Below are 23600 nucleotides of genomic sequence, written 5' to 3' on the forward strand. Positions count from 1 at the left end.
CACCATCATTCCTTAAATTAGCCAATGTGGGACATCTGCATCTATTTTACTCTGAGATAATCTATTGTATCTTGGTATTATTTTAAATATTCTTGGTTGTTTTTCGTCGTTTATGTAAACGTGTCTACTAATGTAATAAGTATTCAAATGTAACATCAGGGTATTAAATTTCGTCGTTATATATTTCCATATTTTCGTGGGTTCGTCAACGATTTAATGATTAAATTTATATGTTTTTATTGTATTGCCAAATATAAAATAAATAATAAGAAATTAAAAATAAAATAAAATATATTTATGTTATTTGAAATTTGAATAAATAACTAATTTAAAAATTAACACCATTCCTCTTATTTGAATAAATTTAAAATAAAACAACAATTGTTTTCTGTACCCTAAATGTTATTAATTTAAAATCTTTAAATTTTAATGTTTTAACTTAAAAAAAATATTAATTTTCTACAATTATAATTAATTACTTGTAATTTAATTTTGAATACAAGTAATTGATTAAAATTAAGGTTATCAAATTATTATTAATAAAAATGAATTAAGATTCTATTGTAATAATTGTATAAATCTATTAATAAATTATTACAATGACATAATATTTATATACTTATCTCATTTAATATAATTTACTATACCTTTGATTTTAAAATATAAATTCCCTTCGAACACTTATAATTAATTTTTTTTTATTAAAATCATTTTAAAATATAAATTACGTTCGAATACTTATAATTAAAATATTTTTTATTAGATAATTATCAAGTATTACAAAATAAACTCAAAATTCTAAAATTTAAGGTACATTAATCACTTATTATTTTTTTTTTTTTTAATAATATGATATAATAAAAATATAATAGTTAATTATTTAAAATCAATTAGGGTAATAATTTTTTTTTGAAAATACAGTGAGGTCACGGAGTCTTGTTGATTTCAAGAGAAAATCGAGTGAAAAGGGATATCATAAAATAGCGAGAAAAGGTGGGAAGAAAAACAGTGAGGTCACCCAGTTTTGTTGATTTCAAGAGAGTTATTAATTAGTTTGGTGGAAGTTTGATCCTTCCCAATAATGGGTTTAAACTAAAACTAAGAATCAGAGGGGTTTCAAGCATATCCCAAATATAACTGTGACAGGCAGTGAAGCAGAACTGCTTTGATCAACCAGTGGGTCCAGGAATCGGGAAAAAGACGAACTCATGATGCCTTTTTGATTTATTTTGATTGTAAGTTCCCTTCTCTCATTGGTTATTTGTTCAACTTTTGATTTAGTGACTACCTTTTTACTTTCATTCGCTTTAGTTAAGAATGAACTTTACTTGAATGCCCATTTGAATTTCTTTGGTTCTTATTCTCTTTGATTTTTTTGTTCTGTTTGATTCTCGTTGGGTCCTTTTTTTCAGTTCGTATCCTATTCTGGGTCAGTGGGTTGAGTTTTAATCGGCATTGTGCATTGATTTTTTTGGTTTTTTTGTTTTGGGTATCTGCATTGGATCTTCTTAGTGATAAACAATGTGTTTGTAGATGTGGAGTTAAGAGCAGGGGATGGCGTCGTATATGGAGTTAGAGAGCGAGCAGCTAGTGGCTGATCCAATACCATTTGCTAGAAGGTTTGGTTTGTGCAATGGTTTCTTTTTGGCTTCATTATGCTTAAACTTTACCTTTATGTTATTAGAAGATTTTGAAGGTTTCTTTGTTTGGTATGTTGGATTGTTGAAGTTTGATTGTTCCTTGTATCTTGTGATGGGTGATTATTGCAGTTATCAGTTGGAAGGATTGGAAAAAGCACTTAAACAGAACACGATAGTGTTTTTGGAAACTGGATCTGGCAAGACTTTGATAGCCATCATGCTTTTGAGAAGCTTTGCTCATCAGCTGCGCAAACCTTCACCTTTCTTTGCTGTTTTCTTAGTTCCACAAGTTGTTTTGGTCACTCAAGTATGTACCAATTCTCTCTCTCTCTAGATCACAAATGGAATGGCCGAGAGGAGGGGGGTGGACACGAGGCGGTGTGCCAGTAAGGACGTTGGGTCCCGAAGTGGGTGGATTGGAGGGTCCCACGTCAATTGGAGAAGGGAATGAGTGCCAGCGAAGATGTTGGGCCCTGAAGGGGGGTGGATTGTGAGATTCCACATCGGTTGGGGAGGAGAACAAAACATTCTTTATAAAGGTGTGGAAACCTCTTCCTAGCAGACGCGTTTTAAAAACCTTGAGGGGAAGCCCAAAAGGGAAAACCCAAAGAGAGGACAATATCGGCTAATGGTGCGCTTGGGCTGTTACAAGTATTATGTTCATTTTCAATAAATAAGTAGAGCTTCCGGAAATTTAAGGATTGAAGGGAACCATAAGCAAACATTATGATTGATGTTTCTTGGAGTTTCATTTTCCCACCATTCACAGTTTTATCCATTCTTTTTGATAATTGTAGCAAGCTGAAGCTCTGAAGATGCATACCAACTTGAGCGTTGGCTTGTATTATGGAGATATGGGTGTAGACTTTTGGGATGGTGAAGTTTGGAAGCAAGAAATAGATAAACATGAGGTACTGAGTCTTCTTATTTGGGTATTGTTTATTTTTTTCTTACTCAATGTCAAGTTTTGGCATGGTACTGCTACCCTTTTTCCTAATGTATTTTCTACATCTTAGGTGCTTGTGATGACTCCTGCAATTTTGCTAAATTGCTTGAGGCATAGCTTCATTCAGCTAAGCATGATAAAGGTCTTAATAATAGATGAATGCCATCATGCCAGAGGCAAACACCCTTATGCTTGTATTATGTCGGTAAGTTGCACATATTGTTATCATGCTGTCTAATTTTGTGGATACTTGGATAAAATAGTTATGCGTTTATGCGTTTATGCGTTTTTTTAGGTTGATTTGTTAAAAGTCAAGTCTTTTATGCCAAGCCGTCGATATTTATATAGCATGCCAATCTTATAGATATGTGCGTTAGTGTGAGATCTCACATTGGTTGGGGAGGATAATGAAGCATTCTTTTTAAGGGTGTGCAAACCTCTCCCTAACAGTCGCGTTTTAAAAACCTTGAGAGGAGGCTTGAAAGGGAAAGTTTGAAAAAGACAATCTCTGCTAGCGGTAAGATTGGACTGTTACAAATGATATCAGTGCCAAACACCGAGCGGTGTGCCAGCGAGGACGCTGGCTCCCAAGGGGTGGATTGTGAGATCCCACACTGGTTGAAGCGGAAAACGAAGTATTCCTTATAAAGGTGTGGTAACCTCTCCCTAACATATACGTTTTAAAACCTTGGGGGGAAGTCGAGAAAGGAAAGCCCAACGAGAACAATATTTGCTAGCGGTGGGCTTGGGCTGTTACATTCAGCTTGACTGATTATTAATGGTTAGCTTAACAGAACACAACATTAATTACACCAGCACTAAACGTTTCGACCTAAATTAATATCCTAATAGTTTAGAGGAGAGCACACTTTCTTATTCCTTCTCTTCACAATTAATTATAACTAAAGCACCTTGTTTTTTCTTTTTGAATTTTTTCATAATGTTGATTTATATCTCGATCATCTACGCCTCCAGTTTTGAAAATGCATTAATAAAAATCATAAAAATGAGTAATTAGGTATTACTAAACATAATGGTTACCTGATGTACAAACAATTTGACATCTATCAATTATCACTTTCTTAATTAACGATTCTAACAAGTCTTTAAATTCGATCATCAATGTTTTTTAGTCTTTAGTGTTAAAACTAGAAACTTGATTTGCCACAACTCATTATGTATTGGCATTACATGCATAATACTTCCATAATTGTTTAGAATAAGATGAGGCATAAATACCCCAGACCTTAGTGGTCTCATAGAGGTGCAAGCCTCATCTATAAGACAAGTAAGCCGCTTATGATTCAAAGAAGAGGTCATGTTACAAATTAGTGTCAAATGATTCAAAGAAGGCGTAAGCATCAAGGCTAAAAATTTGAGCCTCTCAACGGGAGGGGTTTCAAGGTGTCAGCCTTAAAAACTTTAGCTAGTTACTTTACACATTTTTTTTCCCTTTATGCACATATTTTTAATTTGAAGTATATTCCCTTTTCAGGAGTTCTATCACCAGCAGCTACCTCTTGATAAATCTAATCTTCCTAGAGTATTTGGAATGACTGCTTCTCCAATAAAGTCAAAGGGTATTTCAAATTCATTCATTTTTTTTTTACTTATACATTATCCAATTCTATTTCCGTTTTTTTCGGGGGTTACGGCTTCCGAGGTTGTTATAATGAAAATTTGAACGAGATGCTTTGCCCTTTTCTGATTTTTTGCGGGGTGGGGCATTGGTAGGTGGCAACTCGGAGTTAATGTGTTGGCAACATATACAAGACCTTGAGTCCTTATTGAACTCGAAGGTTAGTACTAAAGTTTGCATGAGTTTACTAAGTAGTTTTGCTATTTTAATATTGATTGCTCATTGGTGATTTAGTAATGTGATAGACATGCTTCAAAACCCTTTAGAGATTAATCTTTAAATTTTCTTACGTATTATGTGCCTCAGTTCACAGAGGCTTGTATCCGTTTTTGGGGCATTAATTGTGTAGGTTCCATAGGACTATAGTGTCTCAGGCTTTGGCATATTTAGTTTCTCGTACTCAACTCCGCGACTCTGCTAGGAAAGTTTCATTTGTGTTTCAGTTTGGGGGATTTCTCTTTATACTCTTGTTATTTTAGAATGCGTTGTACCCTTTCTCAAAGAGTTCGTTTCTTCAAGTGCTTGTGAATTGTTCACTTCTTCCCCTCTTCTTTTTTGAGAATTATTTTCTTATTGAGCAGTAATTTGATCATATCTTTTTATCATGCAGGTGTATACTTGTTCTGGTGAATCCGAGCTGGCCAAGTTTGTACCTATTTCAACTCCGAAGTTCAAATTTTATATGCACAAGGACATCCCATATGCATTATATGAACAATTAGCAGAGGGTTTGAAGGTTTTGAAATTCAAGGTGCATATTTCATGTCCATAATTTTCTTTTGTATCATTAAAATCGATTCTATGACCTAGTATGATATTTGTGGTATGTGATTCTTTAACATTGTTGCTCTATAATGTATGAAAACATCTCTACTTTTCATTCGAAGTTGTCAGTATCATGCTGTCTTATGGAACTATTAAATGGGAAGTGTAATTGATTTAATATTTCATCTGCAAAAATATCTTGGCAGAGGATGCAACAGAGCGGCCCCCTCAAATTGGGCATTCTTCTTGAACCTTTTTTCAGGGTGTTAAGCCGTTTGTGGAGGATTGTATCTCCTTATAGTATACTGGTCTTGAGAGGAAGAAATTGCCCTAAAATAGTGCAAAACTAGGACAACATATTTGATAAACTCTCCTTCCTCACCATAACTTTCTACCAAAGATCGAACATGAAAATATCTGTTAAACCTAAAATAGATCATAACTGTATATACTAAAATAGTCTAAGATTTACTAGTTTATGATTTGAAGGGTTTGTTACCAAATCTATGATTTTATGGTTTGTTACCAAATCATAGATTTGGAATGTAATCTTCATTATACGCATCTATAAATACATGAGGTCGTGACCCATATAGGTCATCGTGCCATTCAATCTAACATGGTATCAGAGCCATGCCCTAAACTTAGTCGTGCCAATAAATTGGTAAATCCTCAAATCCTCAAATATCGAACAAAGAACTCCTAAAGAAAAGGAGTCAAGCCCCTCCTCGAAGGCAGTCAAAAATGACTAAGACTCCAAAGGAGTCGAGCCTCGATTAAGGGGAGGCGCACTTTGTTCGAGGGGAGGTGTTGGATGATGGAAGTCCCACATCGACTAATTTAGGGAATGATCATGGGTTTATAAGTGAGGAATGCTAACTCCATTGGTATGAGGCCTTTTGGGAAGCCCAAAGCAAAGCCATGAGAGCTTATGCTCAAAGTGGACAATATCATACCATTGTGGAGAGTCGTGTTCGTCTAACAATATCCACGCCTTCCGACAAAGTATATTTGCTACATTCTACCCCAACATTCCATTACAGTGAGCCACCGGTTCCCCCACCATTTCTAACTAAATCTCACTTGTTTGTTTCCTTTCTTGCCCTTTATTGCATATGTGAACGTAGTCGAAGGCCTCCCAAGGACATGCCATACGAAAAACTTACATTCTTGTGCATTTTCACATTCCACAACGGGGCATATTCTGAACTGCTCAAGGGAAAGAATTAACCGAACAAAGGAAAAAGGATTTACAAGAGAATTAACCAAACAAAGGAAAAAGGAAAAAGTTCTTGTTGTACTTGTGGCGCTTATGGCAGTGTACTTTTATTTGCAGCATGAACGCTCTCTGGAGAATCCAGATCTCAATCCTTCCAAGGTAGAGCCGACTAGAAAACGGATATCAAAAGCTTTCTTGGCTTTGATGTATTGCTTAGATGAACTTGGTCTTTGGTTAGCCTGGAAGGTAGGCGTTTCGATTATTTTGGTTTGTTACTTAGCATTTCTGGCATTACCTGACATGCACTTCTAACAGGCTGCTGAGTCTTTATCATGGATGGAAGATGATTTTTCTCCATGGGAAACGTTGGATATATTTGGTGAGGCAATAGTGAAAAGTTTCTTTTCTGATGCCTTAACGCTACTCGCTAGTCCATTTAAATCAGGTACGTATGTTCCATTGTAAGATGAATTGGTATGTATATTAGATTGTTTTCATTCCCCTCTTATTTATTTATTTTTTAATTATCTAAATTTCGACATGCAGGATATTCCTATCAGCCTATAGGTGATAATGTTGAGGCTGATATGGCTGTAGGTCTTATGACTGCAAAAGTTGTTTGTCTCATTGAATCGCTACTTGAATACAGGTACCGGTTTTGTGCATGGTTGTTTCCCTATTCACTGTCAGTCTCTTGTGATCTTTTTTATCAATTTTATGAATTCGATTGTTGTTTCCGATCCGTTGCCAATTTTCTCTGCTGCATTAGGATTTTTGTAGGTAATTTGAGGCATGAATAAATCTTAGATGCGAAATTTTGCTTTCAACTTCTTTTGCTTCACCCCTGGTGATCTATCTCATCAATGAGTCTAATCATGTTCTAAATGTTCTGAACCAATTTTGTTCAAGCCACTTTCTAGGGGCGTTCCCTCGGTGTATTCATTTTTGTTTTCTTATTGAAAGATTTGATTATTGATTAAGGCGGCACTATCCTGTAGGTCTGTCGAGGATATAAGATGTCTAGTATTTGTAGAAAGAATCGTTACTGCTGTGGCCCTTCAAACACTATTGAGCGTATTGCTCCCAAAACACACTTGCTGGAAGGCCAAATATATAGCTGGAAGGAACTCGGGATTGCAAACCCAGACAAAGAAGAAACAAAATGAAATTGTGGAAGAATTTCGTTGCGGCAAGGTATGCTTTTCTTGGTCTTTCACTCCCTCTACTACTCAAAGCTGCATAATGCTTAATTTGATTGGTGAATAACATTTTCTCAGGTCAACATCATTGTTGCAACCTCGATTCTAGAAGAGGGTTTGGATGTCCAAAGTTGCAATTTAGTAATTAGATTCGACCCGTCATCCACAGTATGTAGCTTCATACAATCTAGAGGACGTGCTAGGATGCAAAACTCAGATTACATCTTGATGGTAAAGAGGTAAAGTAAATCCTTTTGTACATGTGTTTGTTCTTGTGGTTTTCTTTTTATCTTTGCTATGAGGGATAATTGCTCTTTTAACATTTTTAGTTGAATTACTTGCTAAAGAATGATCTATTTTTCTCTTATACTCTCATTGGTTTACCTTTATGCAGTGGGGATTCTGCCACTCTCTCTCGACTTCAAAGATATCTTGATAGTGGTGAAATTATGAGAAACGAATCTCTACGCCATGCCTCTCATCCGTGCTTACCTTTTAGAAGTGATTACAATGAGGAATCCTATCGTGTTGAAAGCACGGGTGCGGTTGTGACTTTAAGTTCCAGTGTTGGTTTGATATACTTCTATTGCTCTCGCCTTCCTTCTGATTGGTCGGTTATTTTATATTGTAGTTCATTGTTTGAGAATAACGACACCGCATTCTTGTTTTGTAAATTAGAATGGAAAATTTTCCTTATTTTGTAGTTATTTTAAGCCAACACCACGATGGAATACAGAAACTCGCACCTTGCAACTTCCTAAGAGCTCTCCTTGTCAGACCTTTTCCAGTAAAGATGACGCTAAATATCCCAAGCAAAGTGCCTGTTTAGAAGCATGCAAACAACTTCATAAGTATGGTGCTTTGACAGATAATCTTGTCCCTGATATGGTTGCTGAAGAAGCTGTGGCACAAGGAGTTGGTATTTATTTCTAATCTTGTCCCGGTTATGACTGCTTTCGTTTCAGACACGTGGTGGCCATTATAATTCACGAATTTGAACTCGAATTTTACCCAAATTTTTCAGGGAATAAACCACTTGATGAAGAACAACCAATTTATGTTCCACCAGAATTTGTGCATTGTTGTCCCAATAATTCTAGTGGAGTGTATCATTGCTACCTGATTGAATTAAAGCAGAACTTCAATTATGATATATCAGTTCATAACATCGTGCTAGCCATGAGAACCGAGCTTGAGTTCGAAGTCCAAAGCATGTGTCATGACATGGACGTTGACAGAGGAAGCTTGGATGTTAATTTTAAATATATAGGCATTATTAAGCTTAGCCCAGAGCAGGTTCTTTTATGCAGAAGGTTCCAAGCTACAATTTTCAGAGTCTTGTTGAAGCATAAATGGGATATCGAGTTGAGTAAAAATGACGAGATTTGCTTGGGAGATAGTCCTACGGTCGATTATCTTCTGCTCCCTTCAACTGGTGTAGGACTGATTAGCTGGGAGACCGTTCTGTCTGTATTAGATTCATCCATAAAATATTGTGTACATCGTGGTATTTCCTCATTCAAGGGCTTCGCTTACGACGTTCAAACCCAAAACGGACTTGATTGCATTTGCAGACTCGAGAATTCTTTGGTGTATACTCCTCACAACGGTCACGTATATTGCATAATGGGTGTTTTGAGTGCACTCGATGGAAACTCATTACTCAAGCTTCGAAAAAACGAAACGATGCTGACTTACAAGGAGTATTATAAAATGCAGTAAGTTCTTAAAAGTCGTTTAAATTATTAAGTTAGTGCTCGCAGTTCGATTATTGTGTCTGTTTAATCTCTAAGCTTTAAAATTTCAATTCTATTCTTGTACTTTGAACTGTAAGCTTTTGTAGTTCTTATTGTAAAGTTTTGAGTGAACTATTCTTGATGCTTCATTTCACTGATAATCTTGATTTGTTTACTTTGCAGTCATGGCATTGACTTACAGTATGAGAAACAACCATTACTGCGTGGGAAAAAAATATTTACAGTGCATAATCACCTTAAGAAATGTAGAAAACGCGAGGAGGGAGGTAACTTTTATTTCTTCGACTTGCAAAAACCCCACCGTCTATAATATTTTCACGTGTTTCAGATTCTTCTACTCGAACAATATTGATTATCTGTTTTCCTTTTGCAGTATCAAGTAATTCGCTAGTTGAACTACCTCCTGAACTTTGTTCTATAATAATGTCTCCCATATCCATCAACACCTTATATTCGTATTCATTTCTTCCTTCTATTATGCATCGACTCGAATCGATGCTCATTGCCAGCAACTTGAAAAAGTTGAATTCGGATCATTGCATGCAAAATGATATTCCAACCATGAAGGTAATTTTTATTTATTTATTAGTGAAGTACTACACACTCATAAATTAGCAGAGACAATTTATAATAGTGGTATTGAGATTTCGTAGTAGTGGTATCAATATGTTCTTGTGACATTTGATGTCACCCAGACTGTTAGCTCATGCATTCTAATCGGATACCTATTTCTATTTAGGTTGGACTGGTCGCTGAATAGAGTTTTGTATTTACTAGTTACCCATTTGTTCTTATTCTTAGACATGTTTGGATTTTGAAATAGTTAAAATGACCTGTGTTGTTCAAAATCACCCCGAAACATGTATTAATATGTGAGATCCCACATCGGTGGGAGAGGAGAACGAAACATTCTTTATAAGGGTGTGGAATCCTCTCTCTAGCAGACGTGTTTTAAAAACATTGAGGGAAAGCCCGAAAGGGAAAGCTCAAAGAGGACAATATCTGCTAGTGGTGGGCTTGGGCTGTTAGAAATGGTATTAGAGCCAAACACCGGGCGATGTGCTAGCGAGGAGGTTGAGCCTCGAAGGGGGGTGGACACGAGACGGCGTGCCAACAAGGACGTTGGGCCTTGAAGGAGGGTGGATTGTGAGATCCCACATCAGTTGGAGAGCAAAACGAAAGATTTTTTATAAGGTTGTGGAAACCTCTCCCTAGCAGACGCGTTTTAAAAACCTTGAGAGAAAATCCGAAGAGGACAATATTTGCTAGCGGTGTACTTGGGCTGCACTATTTCTAAACCACTCCCGAACATGCTCTTTAATAATTGAGCCCTTTAGTTATCTTGTTGGCTCCTTTTGTTCTGGGCAGCCTTTTTATTTTATTTTTACTCTCTCTGTATTGCCATGTTGTGTATCTTTGCATTTTCTGTATGGAACTATGGTTCTTCACTAATATATAAAGTATGCTTATTTATGTCAACAATATTTCTTTGTCACAGGTCTTGGAAGCAATAACAACAAAAAGCTGCCAAGAGAAATTTCATCTAGAATCCCTCGAGACTCTTGGCGATTCGTTTCTTAAATACGCGACTGGTCAACATCTTTTTAAAGCTTTTCAGAAAGATCATGAGGGCCTTCTTAGTCTAAAGAAGGATAGAATAGTTTGTAATGCTGCTCTCTGTAAGCTTGGATGTGAACACAAAATTTCGGTAGTTTCATCATGAACCATAGTTAACTGCTTTACTTATTTGTGACAGTATGAAGTGTATTGATTTTAGTTCTCGTATTCTTTTGTCGATGTTTCAGGGCTTTATTCGAGACGAGGCTTTCGATCCTCAAAAGTGGGCTATTCCTGGTGATACACATGAAGTTCACCAATTAACAGAGGAAGTGCTTTCTAATGGAAGAAAAGTTTATGTTCGGAGAAAAAGAAAGGTAAAAGGTAAGAGGATAGCTGATGTCGTTGAGGCGCTAATCGGTGCATATCTTAGCACTGGTGGGGAAAGGGCAGCGATTCAGTTTCTAAATCGGATCGGTATAGAAGTGTATTTTGATATTGTACCTTACGAGAGACCTTTTAGCGTCGATGCGCACAAGCTCATTAATGTCAGACATTTAGAGTCCCTGCTGAATTACACATTCAATGATCCCTCATTGTTGTTAGAAGCAATGACTCATGGTTCATATATGCTTCCAGAAATTCCAAGATGTTATCAGGTAACATAATGACATCAAATATGTGTCTTGGAAAACTGGCTTTCTTCCCTCTATTAAATGTAAGTAATGAACTCATTTGCATGCAGCGACTGGAATTTCTTGGAGACTCGGTATTAGATTACGTCATTACTGAGCATTTGTACAACAAATATCCCGGAATGTCACCGGGAATGTTGACTGACATGAGGTCAGCGTCCGTGAGCAACGATTGTTATGCACGAACTGCAGTAAAGGCTCAGCTGTACAAAAGTATACTACATTTGTCTCATGACCTCCACAAGCATATTAGTTCGACCCTTAGAAACTTCGAGATGTCGTCTTCTGAAGCAACGTACGGATGGGAATCTGAGACTTCTTTACCCAAGGTTAGTTCTTATAGCCGTTTTTTTTTACACATACTAAATAAAGTTAATGTTGGATGACTGCTTGTTCATATTTTTACAAGAAATAGTTTATGAATCGAATTATATGGGAGAGAGACAAGCTACTTGATGCAAATCAGTACTGAAATTTTATTTAAATGATCAAAAGTCCTCCCACAATTACAGCAGCTTCCATTCTATAGAAGGAAGCTTAACCCACAGAACGACTCGACCTCCTAAACCGATAAGTGAACTTACGTAACCGGTTACATCCCTTCTAAAAGAACTGCCCAGCCTCCCAACAACGTTGAAGTAGGTTGCTGTAAAAAGACTTGATTCCCAAAGGTAAAAAGACTTTAACCACAATGACAAGAAACACAAAGATTCGACAAGAAAACTCGAGATATATGTAAATGTAACAGCCCAACCTTATCGCTAGTAGATATTGTCCTCTTTGGTCTGTTGTGTATTGCTGAGCCTCATGGTTTTAAAATGCATTTGCTAGGAAGAGGTTTCCACACCCTTATAAAGAATGCGTCTACTAGATATTATTCGCTTTGACCCATCACTTTGGCCCATTACATATCACCGTTAGCCTCACAGTTTTAAAATGCATCTGCCTGAGGGAGGTTTCCACACCCTTATAAGGAATGCTCCGTTCCCTTTTCCAACCGATGTGGGAACTGACAATCCACCCCCCTTGGGAGCCCAGTGTCCTCATAGGGTAGGGCTCTGATACCATTTGTAACTGCCCAAGTTCATCATGAGTAGATATTGTCCATTTTGGTCCATTACGTATCACCGTCAGCCTCACAGTTTTAAAACACGTTTGTTAGGGAGAGGTTTCCACACCCTTATAGGAATGCGTCTGCTAGATATTATTCACTTTGACCCATCACTTTGGCCCATTACATTATCACCGTTAGCCTCACAGTTTTAAAATGCATCTGCTAGAGGGAGGTTTCCACACCCTTATAAGGAATGCTCCGTTCCCTTCTCCAACTAATGTGGGAACTAACAATCCACCCCCATGGGAGCCCAACATCCTCATTGGCACGATACCATTTGTAACAGCCCAAGCTCATCATGAGTAGATATTGTCCATTTTGGCCCGTTACGTATCACCGTCAGCCTCAGGTTTTAAAACACGTTTGCTAGGGAGAGGTTTCCACACTCTTATAAGGAATATTCCGTTCCCCTCTCCAACCGATTTGAAATCTCACAGTAAAACCGGTGGATAGATACACCTCTACCTCACCATGAACCTAAGGATAGCTAAAGAGTTGTTGCAGAAGAATTTGATATTCTTACAAAGAAAATACAGATCATGAGAATTACATTGAAGATGCATTTGAATTTTCATACAGGTTTTTGGAGATGTCATTGAATCTTTAGCTGGAGCAATATACGTAGACTCGGGATACAATAAAGATAAGATGTTCGAGAGTATACGTCCACTTTTAGAACCGTTAATATCGCCCGAAACGGTGAAGATGCATCCAAGAAGAGAGTTAAATGAGGTATGCCAAAAGAAGAACTACAACTTAAAAAAAACTGCTACTTCTCGTGTGAATGGAAAATCACACGTTACAGTTGAGGTTGAAGCCAATGGGAGGATATTCAAACATACAGCAATCTCTTTGGATAAGGAGACTGGAAAGAAGGTCGCTTCCAGAGAAGTTCTCAAATCTCTAAAGGACTCCTATGGTCCTCTCCTATAGTGCATTTACAGGTGCTGTTTTTCCTTCTTCATTATTGTATTAAATATATCGATATTTATATCGGGTGTATTGTCGATAAATTATGTATTGTCATTCATATCAAGGTGTATTGTCGATAAATTATGTATTGTCATTCATATCAGGTGTATTGTCGATAAATTATGTATTGTCTTGCTCTATGTTTGTTAAGACAATATTGGTATTGGACTTTTGTTTTAGGAGTATCTTCTTGCTATTTTTAGGTCATTTAATGCTCAAATTACATACTAGAGTGCACTCGGTTATCTTTCTTTGTAATGGCCTAAGCCTACCTTTAACGGCCTAAGCCTACCTTTAACAGATATTGTCTTCTTTGGACTTTTCCTTTTGGGTTTCCCTCCAAGATTTTAAAACGTGTCAATTAGGGAGAGGTTTCCACCCTCTCCAACCGATGCGAGATCTCACAATCCACCCCAATCCAAGCCCACTGCCAGCAGATATTGTCTTCTTTCGACTCTTCCTCCTGAGCTTTCCTATAAGGTTTTAAAACATGTCTACTAGGGAGAGATTTTCACACCCTTAGAAATAATGTTTTGTTCCCCTCTCCAATTAGTATGGGGTCTCACAATCTACCTCAATCCACTCCCTTTGGAGCCTAGCGTTCTCACTGATACTCATTTCTTTCTCTAATTGATGTGAGATCTCATAGTCCACCCCCCTTTGGGGCTCAGCCTCCTCGTTTGCACACCGTCCAATGTCCATCTCCTTCGGGGCTCAGCTCCCTCAATGTGAAATCTCACATTCTTCTTCACTTGGCTCCTACACGATTAGAAACAACATATCTCTCTCAGTGCAAATTCTCCAACCTATGTGGGATCTCATAATTCACTCCAATCCACACAATCAAAGTCCACTGCTAGTAGATATTGTCTTCTTTCGACTTTTTCTTCTAGGCTTTCCCTCAAGGTTTTAAAACATGTCTACTAGGAAGAGATTTTGACACCCTTATAAACAATGTTTCGTTCCCCCTCCAACTGATATAGGGTCTCACAATCCACCTCAATCCACCCCTTTAAGGCGTAGCGTCCTCACGGACACTGTTCATTTTTCCAATTGATGTGGGATTTCACAATCTACCCCCTTTAGGGCTCAGCCTCCTCGTTTGCACGGGCTATCCCTTTCGGGGCTCAGCTTTGCACTTTTAATTTTGCCCTTTTAGACTATAGCAACTAAATTCTAAAATTCAATTTAATTAAAATGTTGGAAATGGAAAAATAAAATGATATTTTGATCTAAAAATATTTATCCAATTAATTTTTTTATTCCTATTTATATAACATTTTACCAAAATTCTCAGCGTCATCTTCTTCGTCCTCTCACTCTCAACGCCTCTGCTACAAGAACAATGACAATGGCTTCCTGTTCCATCCCTCTTCTCAATCTGTCCACCAAACCCGCCATTAAAGCCGCACTAATCCCTCACTACTCCGCCATCAAATCTCGCCACTGTTTTTCTCTCCCCCTTCTTCCCTCCAAACCCGCAAAATCTCCCGTCATTCGCATGTCCTACAACCCTACTCCGGCCACCGACCGCCTCATCTCCGCCGTCGCCTACACTCTCCCCTTCTTCAACTCCCTCCAGTATGGTCGCTTCCTCTTCGCTCAGTACCCGGTTCTCGGCCTCGCCTTCGAGCCGCTGCTCCCGATTCTAGGGCTTTATCGCTCGATCCCGCACTCGAGCTTCATCGCCTTCTTCGCCTTCTACTTGGGCGTGGTCCGTAACCCTAGCTTCAGTCGCTACGCGAGGTTCAATTCGATGCAGGCATTGACTCTGGACGTACTACTGGTGGTGCCGTTGTTGGTACAGAGGATTCTGAGTCCCGGTCAAAGCGGATTAGGGTTCCATATCATGGCTTGGAGCCATAATGGATTGTTTGTTTTCAGCGTTTTGTGCTTTCTTTATAGTGTGGTTTCCTGCATTCTGGGTCGAACCCCTCACCTACCCATTGTTGCTGATGCTGCTGGCAGGCAGGTTTAGCTTCAGGTTTGTTCATCAACCTTTTCTCTCTCTTGTTTTGGGGAATTTTTGGATTGAGGAGTTCGTAATGTAGGGTTTTGATTTTTCTCCAAAATTAATGAAGTTCTGAAAGTTTTGGGAGAAATCTGAATCCAATCAATGGAAGATTTATAAGAAACGAATTGAAAAGTTTATTTTGATTGTGCATTTCTGATTACAAGAGATTTTTGCAGCCTGTACCTGTAAGTTTGTAAAGCATTTGTGTGAGGGGAAGCTTTAGATAATGAAGATCATTCATACATAGCCTTAAATACAACTTGGTCAGCGTGATTCATTTAGGTCCCCATTTCATTCGGGTTACCATTACTTTTGAGAATGGCCCTCTTGAACTCTGTTCAACTCTTAGCATGACATTCATTCAACCATAAAAAAGTGTCTCGTAAGGTTAAATTTTGCAAATAGGGATCAAAATGAACAAGGATGAAAGCTAAATTCAAAAGTGCGATGATCGAAATAGAAAATGAGGGAGGAGGATGATACGGTAGAGAGCGATGATGATATGGTAAAGATTGACACACACTCTTATCGAAGAAGTTAGTGACAATGGGGTAATCTAATCTTGATTATTAGTATGCTTGTTCATGAATTGATCCTCATACTTTGTCATTGACTACACATTGAAAATTCTCACCCATCATGTTGAGGATTTGAACATGTTCCTCAATTTCTAAAAGTAAGGAACTTTGGATGATGAAAAAAGTCCACATCGGGTAATTTAGGGAAATGATCATGAGTTTATAATCAAGGAATATTCTCTCCATTGGTACGAGATTTTTTAGGGAAACCCAAAGCAAAGCCATGAGAGCTTATGCTCAAAGTGGACTATATGTACTATTGTGGAGAGTCGTGTTCGTCTAACATGGTATCAGAGCCATGCCCTAAACTTAGTCGTGCCAATAGATTGGTAAATCCTCAAATGTCGAACAAAGGACTCTAAAAGAAAAGGAGTCGAGCCGCGATTAAGGGATGACGTACTTTGTTCGAGGGGAGGTGTTGGATGATGAAAGTCTCACATTGGCTAATTTAGGGAATGATTATGGGAGAGTCGTGTTCATCTAACAAGGAAGATGATGAATATAAGAATGAGGTCAATGTATTCATAACACGTATGAAGATACTAAGATATTTGTCGAGTTTGACAACTTTGTATTAGGGTCGTGTTCGAGATTTTAACGATATAAAATGAAATTCTTATAAAATAGTGTGAATATTGAGAACGAGGCGAGGTAGGTGAAAAATTGAAATCCGTTAATACAAATTTATAATTTTATTTTAAGAAATCCACGATTTTTATACAACAGCTACATAACCAAAAAGAAAAAAGAAAAAAAAAAAGCAATTTGTTATTGCATGGAAGATCAAATGGCCCATAGCGATTCAACTCCAATGATTTTGCAAAATGAAAAGAGCGAGAGAGTTTTCAGTGCCTTACAATCCCAAGCAAACGAACGAACGCCACTCATCCCACGCCACCGCGAGCACCTTTGGGCCTCAAACTGCCAACACAGTGTCCAAGCCCGCAGAAAAGAAAGGCAGCAGAGATGCTGAGCAGAGCAGGGACAGCGGCTTCTCATTCCCTCATTGTTGCTTCTTCCAGAAATGCCTCCAAATCCTTCGCCAATTTGAACCGCAACATCCTCAGATTCTTCGGTTTCAAGCAGCTTTCCCGCAGTCTATACGGTTGTTCCTGTTCTGGGTCTCTGAGTTTTGGATGGAATAGTAGCAGTAAGAGGAAGTTCAACAGATCTAGAATGGAGGGCTTCGCTGTTCGTGCTTCAGCTCAGCCACTCAACAACGCCGATGAACTCATTGATTCTGTTGAGACATTTATTTTCGACTGCGATGGTGAGTTATTCTCCCATTTCTCCCACGAGATCGTTTGATTTTTGTAAATTTTTAGAGATGATATGAAATTTCAAGAGACGGAGAGGATATCTAAGCCCCAAATCATGGAAGAAGATCACAAGAAACTCTTCCAATGGGTGCAACTTTCAATCAAACTGTAGCAGCTATTAAACGGAGGGAATAAATGGCACCATGTGACAGTTACAGGGTTCTTTATTTTTTGTTTCTATATGGGTTTCTTTGTTATAAAAAGTTCAATGGTTTCTTTACAACCAAAGATTCCAAAGGAACAATCTAGAGAGCTGGAGAGTTGAAGCAGAATCTTCTTGCATCGTTGAAAGGATTGCCATTAAGTTATAAGTTTGATTCAGCTCCTGTTTGCTTATGATTGTAAGAGATTCATTTTAGAACTCGTCTTTTGTATATTGTCTATGAGCATTAATTATAGTAGGACTCAACTCCTATAAGAAATCCAATTTCCGCTCAAATTCCAATTGAGCTTGGAGAAAAGGGACTCCTACCACCAAGAATTGACCCTGTGGTCAATAAGAGTCGATATATGTAACAGTCTAAATCCACTCCTAGGAGATATTGTCCTCTTTGGGCTTTCCCTTTCGGGTTTCCCTTCAAGGTTTTTAAAACGTGTCTGCTAGGTAGACGTTTCCACACCCTTACAAATAATGTTTTATTCGCCTCTCCATCAACCGATATAGGATCTCACAATCTACCCCCTTCAGGGCCCAACGTCCTCGCTAGTATTCGTTTCTCTCTCCCATCGATGTGGGATCTCACAATCCACACCCTGCACACTGCCCAATGTCTGGCTCTGATACCATTTGTACTAGTCCAAGCCCACCACTAGTAGATATTGTCCTTTTTGTGCTTTTCCTTTCGGGTTTCTCTTCAAGATTTTTAAAACACGTGGTAGGGAGAGGTTTCCACACCCTTATAAAGAATACTTCATTCCCCTCTCCAACCAACACGGAATCTCACAATACATATAATAAAGAGCTTAGAGGGAATGGACCCAAGCCATGGTAGCTTTAGATTACCTATTTAGGATTTAGTACTCTACAAAGTTCCTTAGCAACTAAATGGTAAGGTGGCAAGGACACTCACGGATGTTCTGGCTTGTTTAGAAGGCTGATTGTGAGTAGAAGATGCAATAGGGAAGCCCATTCCCAAATCCATGAATTTCTATTAATTTTGCAGGCATCCTTGACAGAAGTAAGTTCTTGTGAGGAGAGGCTATAAACAACATTTTCATTAAAATTATTTTGTTTTTCGCATCATGAAAAGAACCAAGAATCTCATGGCTTCACTTGAATTTTTACTTGATGAAAGTTAACATTCCTGTAACTAATGTTCTTCTTTTCCTCCATTTTGTAGACAATATTTTTAACCTTTCCAATGATTTAACTGCAGGGGTTATTTGGAAAGGAGACAAACTCATAGATGGCGTTCCAGAAACGCTTGATATGCTTCGATCGAAGGTATAAATATACATTTTCTAACCCACTTTTGGTAACTTATGGCCTAAGAGCAGTGGTGATGGGGACAAATTAATAGAGAATTTGATATATGAGTGAAAACTATGCAAGAATCTGTAGTTTCCTTCAGTTCATGGATTGTTTTGCGATTTTTTTTCTCTCTTTTTAAACAATTTCAGGGGAAGCGATTAGTTTTCGTTACCAACAATTCGACGAAGTCGAGGAAGCAGTATGGCAAAAAGTTTGAGACACTTGGTCTTAGTGTCACTGAGGTCAGTGACTTAAAGCTCTCAAGCTCTGTCTGAAATTGTAATGTTAAGAGAATTCGAATATTTCAGGAAGAAATTTTTGCATCATCTTTTGCTGCCGCTGCATACTTGAAGTCGATCGATTTTCCAAAAGAGAAGAAGGTACTCGCTTGCTTCGGCTATCTTTTATACTTCGGTTGGAGAGGGGAACGAAACATTCCTTATAAGAGTGTGGAAACATCTCCCCTAGTGAACACGTTTTAAAATCTTGAGGGGAAGCCTAGAATGGAAAGTCCAAAGAGGTCGGGCTCCCAGGGGGATGGATTGTGAGATCCCTCATCGGTTAAAGAGGGAAACGAAACATTCCTTATAAAGGTGTGGAAACCTCTCCCCTAGTGAACGCGTTTTAAAATCTTGAGGGGAAGCCTAGAATGGAAAGTCCAAAGAGGTCGGGCTCCCAGGGGGGATGGTTTGTGAGATCCCACATCAGTTAAAGAGGGAAACGAAACATTCCTTATAAGAGTGTGGAAACCTCTCCCCTAGTGAACGCATTTTAAGATCTTAAGGGGAAGCCTAGAATGGAAAGTCCAAAGAGGTCGGGCTCCCAGGGGGATGGTTTGTGAGATCCCACATCAGTTAAAGAGGGAAACGAAACATTCCTTATAAGGGTGTGGAAACCTCTCCTTAGCAGACGCGTTCTAAAACCTTGAGGGGAAGCCCGTGAAGGGAAAGCCCAAAGAAGACAATATCTACTAGCGGTGGACTTGAGCTGTTACGTGATCTGAACCTATGACTTTTTACTAACATAGAAATGCCTTAACCATTGAACTTAGCTCATTTTGACATTATTTCATCCTGGACTTGTGACTTTGTGATGTCAGGTTTATGTGATTGGTGAGGATGGCATCTTGAAAGAGCTTGAACTCGCTGGATATCGGTACCTCGGTGGACCGGTATGTCCTGCCACCTCTATGTGACCTGTTCTTATTTTGCAAGTCTGTGATGCTACTTTGGCAGTGATTGGCTAGCATGATAAACGATGTTTCTTATATCATATAAACTTAAAGATTACTATAATTTGTCAGGATGGTTAGGTGTGATGTTATAGAGTAAATATGTTATGTTCTTACAGGATGATGGTGGGAAGAAGATAGAGCTAAAGCCAGGCTTTCTGATGGAGCATGATAAGGATGTACGTTTCTAATCTTTCATGCTTTATATACAAATTTCTTGTTTCAACCTATTGAGAAGGCCTTTTAGAGACTCTCTAAACTCTTACCGTATGTAATAGTCCAAGCCTACCGCTAACAGATATTGTCTTCTTTTGGCTTTCCCTTAAGGTTTTAAAACGTGTCTACTAGGGAGAGGTTTCCACACCCATATAAGGAATGTTTCGTTCCCCTCTCCAATCGATGTGGGATCTCACAATCCACCCCTCTTGAGGGCCCAACGTCCTCGCTGGTATACCGTCCGGTTGGCTTTGATACCATTTGTAATAGCTCAAGCCCACCGCCACCGCTAGCAGATATTGTCCTCTTTGAGCTTTTCCTTTTGAGCTTTCCCTCAAAGTTTTAAAACGCGTCTACTAGGGAGAGGTTTCCACACCCATATAAGGAATGTTTTATTCCCCTCTCCAACCGATATGGGATCTCACTATCCACCCCTCTTAGGGGCTCAACGTCTTCTCTAGCACAACGTTCGGTGTCTTGCTCTGATATCATTTGTAACAGTCCAAGCCCACCGCTAATAGATATTGTCCTCTTTGGACTTCACCTCAAGGTTTTAAGACGTGTCTACTAGGGAGAGGTTTCTACACCCATATAAGGAATGTTTCGTTCCCCTCTCCAACCGATGTGGGATCTCACACCGCCCCACCTGAACATTACATATTGTTATCCCTTGTAATACCATTCTTCGTCACATTTCTTATTCGTTTCTGATATAAACCAAATAGCTAAAATATATTGGAAGATACAAAGATAGAAGAGCTAGAGTAACTCCCAAGTGATTCGAGATGTTTCGTCCCTCCGTCTTGAGATCACTCGAGCCTAAACCAACTGAACCAATGCTTTACCTTCCACTCCTCCCATTCACTCTATATATAACAGATCCCTACTAACCCTATTGATATTCCTAACTATCCGAATGTCGTTCCTATCAGTTTCATACCCTAATCTAACTCGGGCTAACTTTATTCAATCGTGAATCACCTATTCGCCCTCATTTCTCCCCCACAAATTCTTATTTTTCATGTAGGTAGGAGCCGTAGTGGTCGGATTTGATCGATACTTCAACTACTACAAAGTTCAGTAAGTCCTGCACTTCATCAAACATTATTTATTAACTTGGGTCTCAGTAAGTTTGATCTCTCATATGGAAGTGTTTGAATACAACAAATGTGAGAGTAAGAATTTGAACCTCGAACCCCATGGAATCTCAGGTATGGAACACTCTGCATACGGGAAAACCCGGGCTGCCTCTTCATTGCAACTAACCGTGATGCTGTCACGCATCTAACAGATGCACAGGAGTGGGCAGGTTCAGTTCTCTCCCAGTTTCTCTGTTTTCTAGTACTTGGTTGGGTTTCAATTTGTTTCCTTGTGTGCATAAATCAGGTGGTGGTTCAATGGTTGGTGCTCTTTGCGGATCAACCCAACGTGAGCCATTGGTTGTTGGGAAGCCCTCAACTTTCATGATGGACTACTTAGCAAACAAGTAATGTTTATATGTTGCTAATCTGTTCAAAATTATGCATGATGTTTGATAAAATGTGCCTTATGGTCATTTCTGGTCTATGGAGAAAGCTGTTGACTGTTGTTCAATTTGATGTCATGTCGGGTATCGAGTATGCACATGCAAAGCATGCTAGGAACGAAGAATAGAAGCGTCATTTGGTCTAGTCTAGGTGGAAGCATAGCTAGCAAGAATTTTCGTGTGAGGCTGACGGCGATACATAACGTCAAAGTGGACAATATCTGCTAGCGGTGGGTTTGAGTTGTTACAAATGGTATTAGAGCTAGACACTAGGTGGTGTGCTAGCGAGGACGCTGGGTCCTGAAGGGAGGTGGATTGTGAGATCTCACATCAATTGGAGAGAGGAATGAGTACCAGCGAGGACGCTGGCCTCAAAAGTGATGGATTGTGAGATCCTACATCGATTGGAGAGAGGAACAAGTGCAAGCGAGAATGTTGGGCCCCGAAGGGGGGCGGATTGTGAGATCCCACATCGGTTGGAGAAACATCTCCCTAGCGGACACGTTTTAAAATCGTGAGACTGACGATGATACGTAATGGGCAAAAGTGGACAATATCTGTTAGCGATGAGTTTGGGTTGTTACATTTCGGGTTGAACCAACACAGTTAGGTGTAAGATACATGTGTCATAGGATGATTATGGAAAGTCTCGTGGGAGGGAGGGGTGCTCTCGAACAAGCCTCATCTATACTGTTAACTTACGTACCGATATCACTTCGGGTTCTATCGTCGTTCTTGACAAATAATGTTGGTGGCAATGATAGGTTTGGGATTGAGAAGTCACAAATATGCATGGTTGGAGATAGATTAGATACTGATATTCTGTTTGGACAGAATGGTGGTTGCAAGACTCTTCTTGTTTTATCAGGTAATAAATTTACCCCTTTAGTCCCTAAATTCTTCTAAATTTCTATATTAGTCCCTAAATTCTTCTAAATTTCTATATTAGTTCCTAAATTCTTCTAAATTTCTATATTAGTCCCTAAATTCTTCTAAATTTCTATATTAGTCCCTGAGCGCCACGAAAACTATTCGATATGACACGTTCATCCTTTAAGGTTACATACAGAAGGTTTAGTGTTGAATTTTCGATCGAACATAGGTTCTAATAAAACGATTCATAAACGTTAATGGCAAAGTTTAGAGATTAAACTATAACGTCGGCAGTAGAAAGTTTAGAAATAAGAACGGAATGAACACGTAACTTCGATTCGATTCATTATGGGTCTTTTTTTCACAGGTGTTACAAGCTTGTCAACACTTCAAAGTCCCAAGAACACAATACAACCAGATTTCTACACCAACAAGATTTCAGATTTCCTCTCCCTCAAAGCTGCCACTGTATGAGTTCTTCAAAAAGACCCGACCCGAACGTCGAACGTTGAAAAGACCCGAGTTTAAACTTTGAGCTCTATAGCCAAATTGAATGAATTTGTTCTTTTTATTTCGTGTAACTTCTTGAGATATACGTGTTGGAAGGTAACTCATTTTTAAGAAACGTCTTTTTTGTATAAAGTTTTTTTCACGTTCATACATTCAAATGAAACTGAAAAGACGAAAATAATCAGTTTTTTAACCGAACTAATATAAACCGAAAATAAAGTAATATTTTGTGTCTAATTTTTTAATAATTGAATGTATCTCCACAAAAATAAATTTACAAAACTTTCTAACAAATTATCAATCAAGGGCTAGTTATAGCAATCTCATCCATACTTCAACCGTGTAAATATTCACTTTCGA

General features: G+C 38.5%; 3 protein-coding genes across 8 annotated transcripts; all 3 read left to right on the top strand.

Moving 5' to 3' along the window:
* Nucleotides 1–991: 991 nt before the first annotated feature.
* Nucleotides 992–13682, top strand: DCL2 (dicer-like 2). 5 transcript variants are annotated; one of them, XM_023660311.2, is made up of 22 exons: nucleotides 992–1235; nucleotides 1534–1619; nucleotides 1770–1947; nucleotides 2438–2551; nucleotides 2657–2791; nucleotides 4082–4166; nucleotides 4321–4385; nucleotides 4836–4976; nucleotides 6327–6455; nucleotides 6525–6654; nucleotides 6756–6858; nucleotides 7208–7403; nucleotides 7487–7647; nucleotides 7803–8018; nucleotides 8113–8327; nucleotides 8433–9126; nucleotides 9328–9431; nucleotides 9539–9732; nucleotides 10664–10873; nucleotides 10971–11381; nucleotides 11468–11746; nucleotides 13111–13682. In XM_023660311.2, the coding sequence occupies exons 2-22, from the start codon at nucleotides 1555–1557 to the stop codon at nucleotides 13462–13464; spliced, it is 4179 nt and encodes a 1392-aa protein (XP_023516079.2). In that variant the 5' UTR covers nucleotides 992–1235; nucleotides 1534–1554; the 3' UTR covers nucleotides 13465–13682. The 5 variants fall into 5 exon arrangements, with proteins under 5 accessions (XP_023516079.2, XP_023516080.2, XP_023516078.2 ...); XM_023660312.2 differs by lacking the exon at nucleotides 992–1235 and adding an exon at nucleotides 1295–1315; XM_023660310.2 differs by lacking the exon at nucleotides 992–1235 and adding an exon at nucleotides 1314–1429.
* Nucleotides 13683–14793: 1111 nt separating this feature from the next.
* On the top strand, nucleotides 14794–15667 carry LOC111780050 (protein TIC 20-II, chloroplastic). Its single transcript, XM_023660314.2, has one exon. The coding sequence runs from the start codon at nucleotides 14849–14851 to the stop codon at nucleotides 15479–15481; it is 633 nt and encodes a 210-aa protein (XP_023516082.2). The 5' UTR covers nucleotides 14794–14848; the 3' UTR covers nucleotides 15482–15667.
* A 1113-nt stretch (nucleotides 15668–16780) lies between these two features.
* Nucleotides 16781–23433, top strand: LOC111779683 (phosphoglycolate phosphatase 1A, chloroplastic). Of its 2 annotated transcripts, XM_023659792.2 has the most exons (11): nucleotides 16799–17365; nucleotides 18791–18858; nucleotides 19035–19127; nucleotides 19194–19265; nucleotides 19985–20056; nucleotides 20236–20295; nucleotides 21360–21412; nucleotides 21544–21641; nucleotides 21719–21818; nucleotides 22622–22725; nucleotides 23098–23433. In XM_023659792.2, exons 1-11 carry the CDS (start codon nucleotides 17062–17064, stop codon nucleotides 23202–23204), a joined length of 1131 nt encoding a protein of 376 aa, XP_023515560.1. In that variant the 5' UTR covers nucleotides 16799–17061; the 3' UTR covers nucleotides 23205–23433. The 2 variants fall into 2 exon arrangements, with proteins under 2 accessions (XP_086975799.1, XP_023515560.1); XM_087119673.1 differs by lacking the exon at nucleotides 22622–22725 and having other exon boundaries at nucleotides 16781–17365.
* Nucleotides 23434–23600: the final 167 nt, after the last annotated feature.

The sequence above is a fragment of the Cucurbita pepo genome, chromosome 18 (assembly GCF_057944985.1).
Source record: "Cucurbita pepo subsp. pepo isolate OVF chromosome 18, ASM5794498v1, whole genome shotgun sequence".
Taxonomy (NCBI): domain Eukaryota; kingdom Viridiplantae; phylum Streptophyta; class Magnoliopsida; order Cucurbitales; family Cucurbitaceae; genus Cucurbita; species Cucurbita pepo.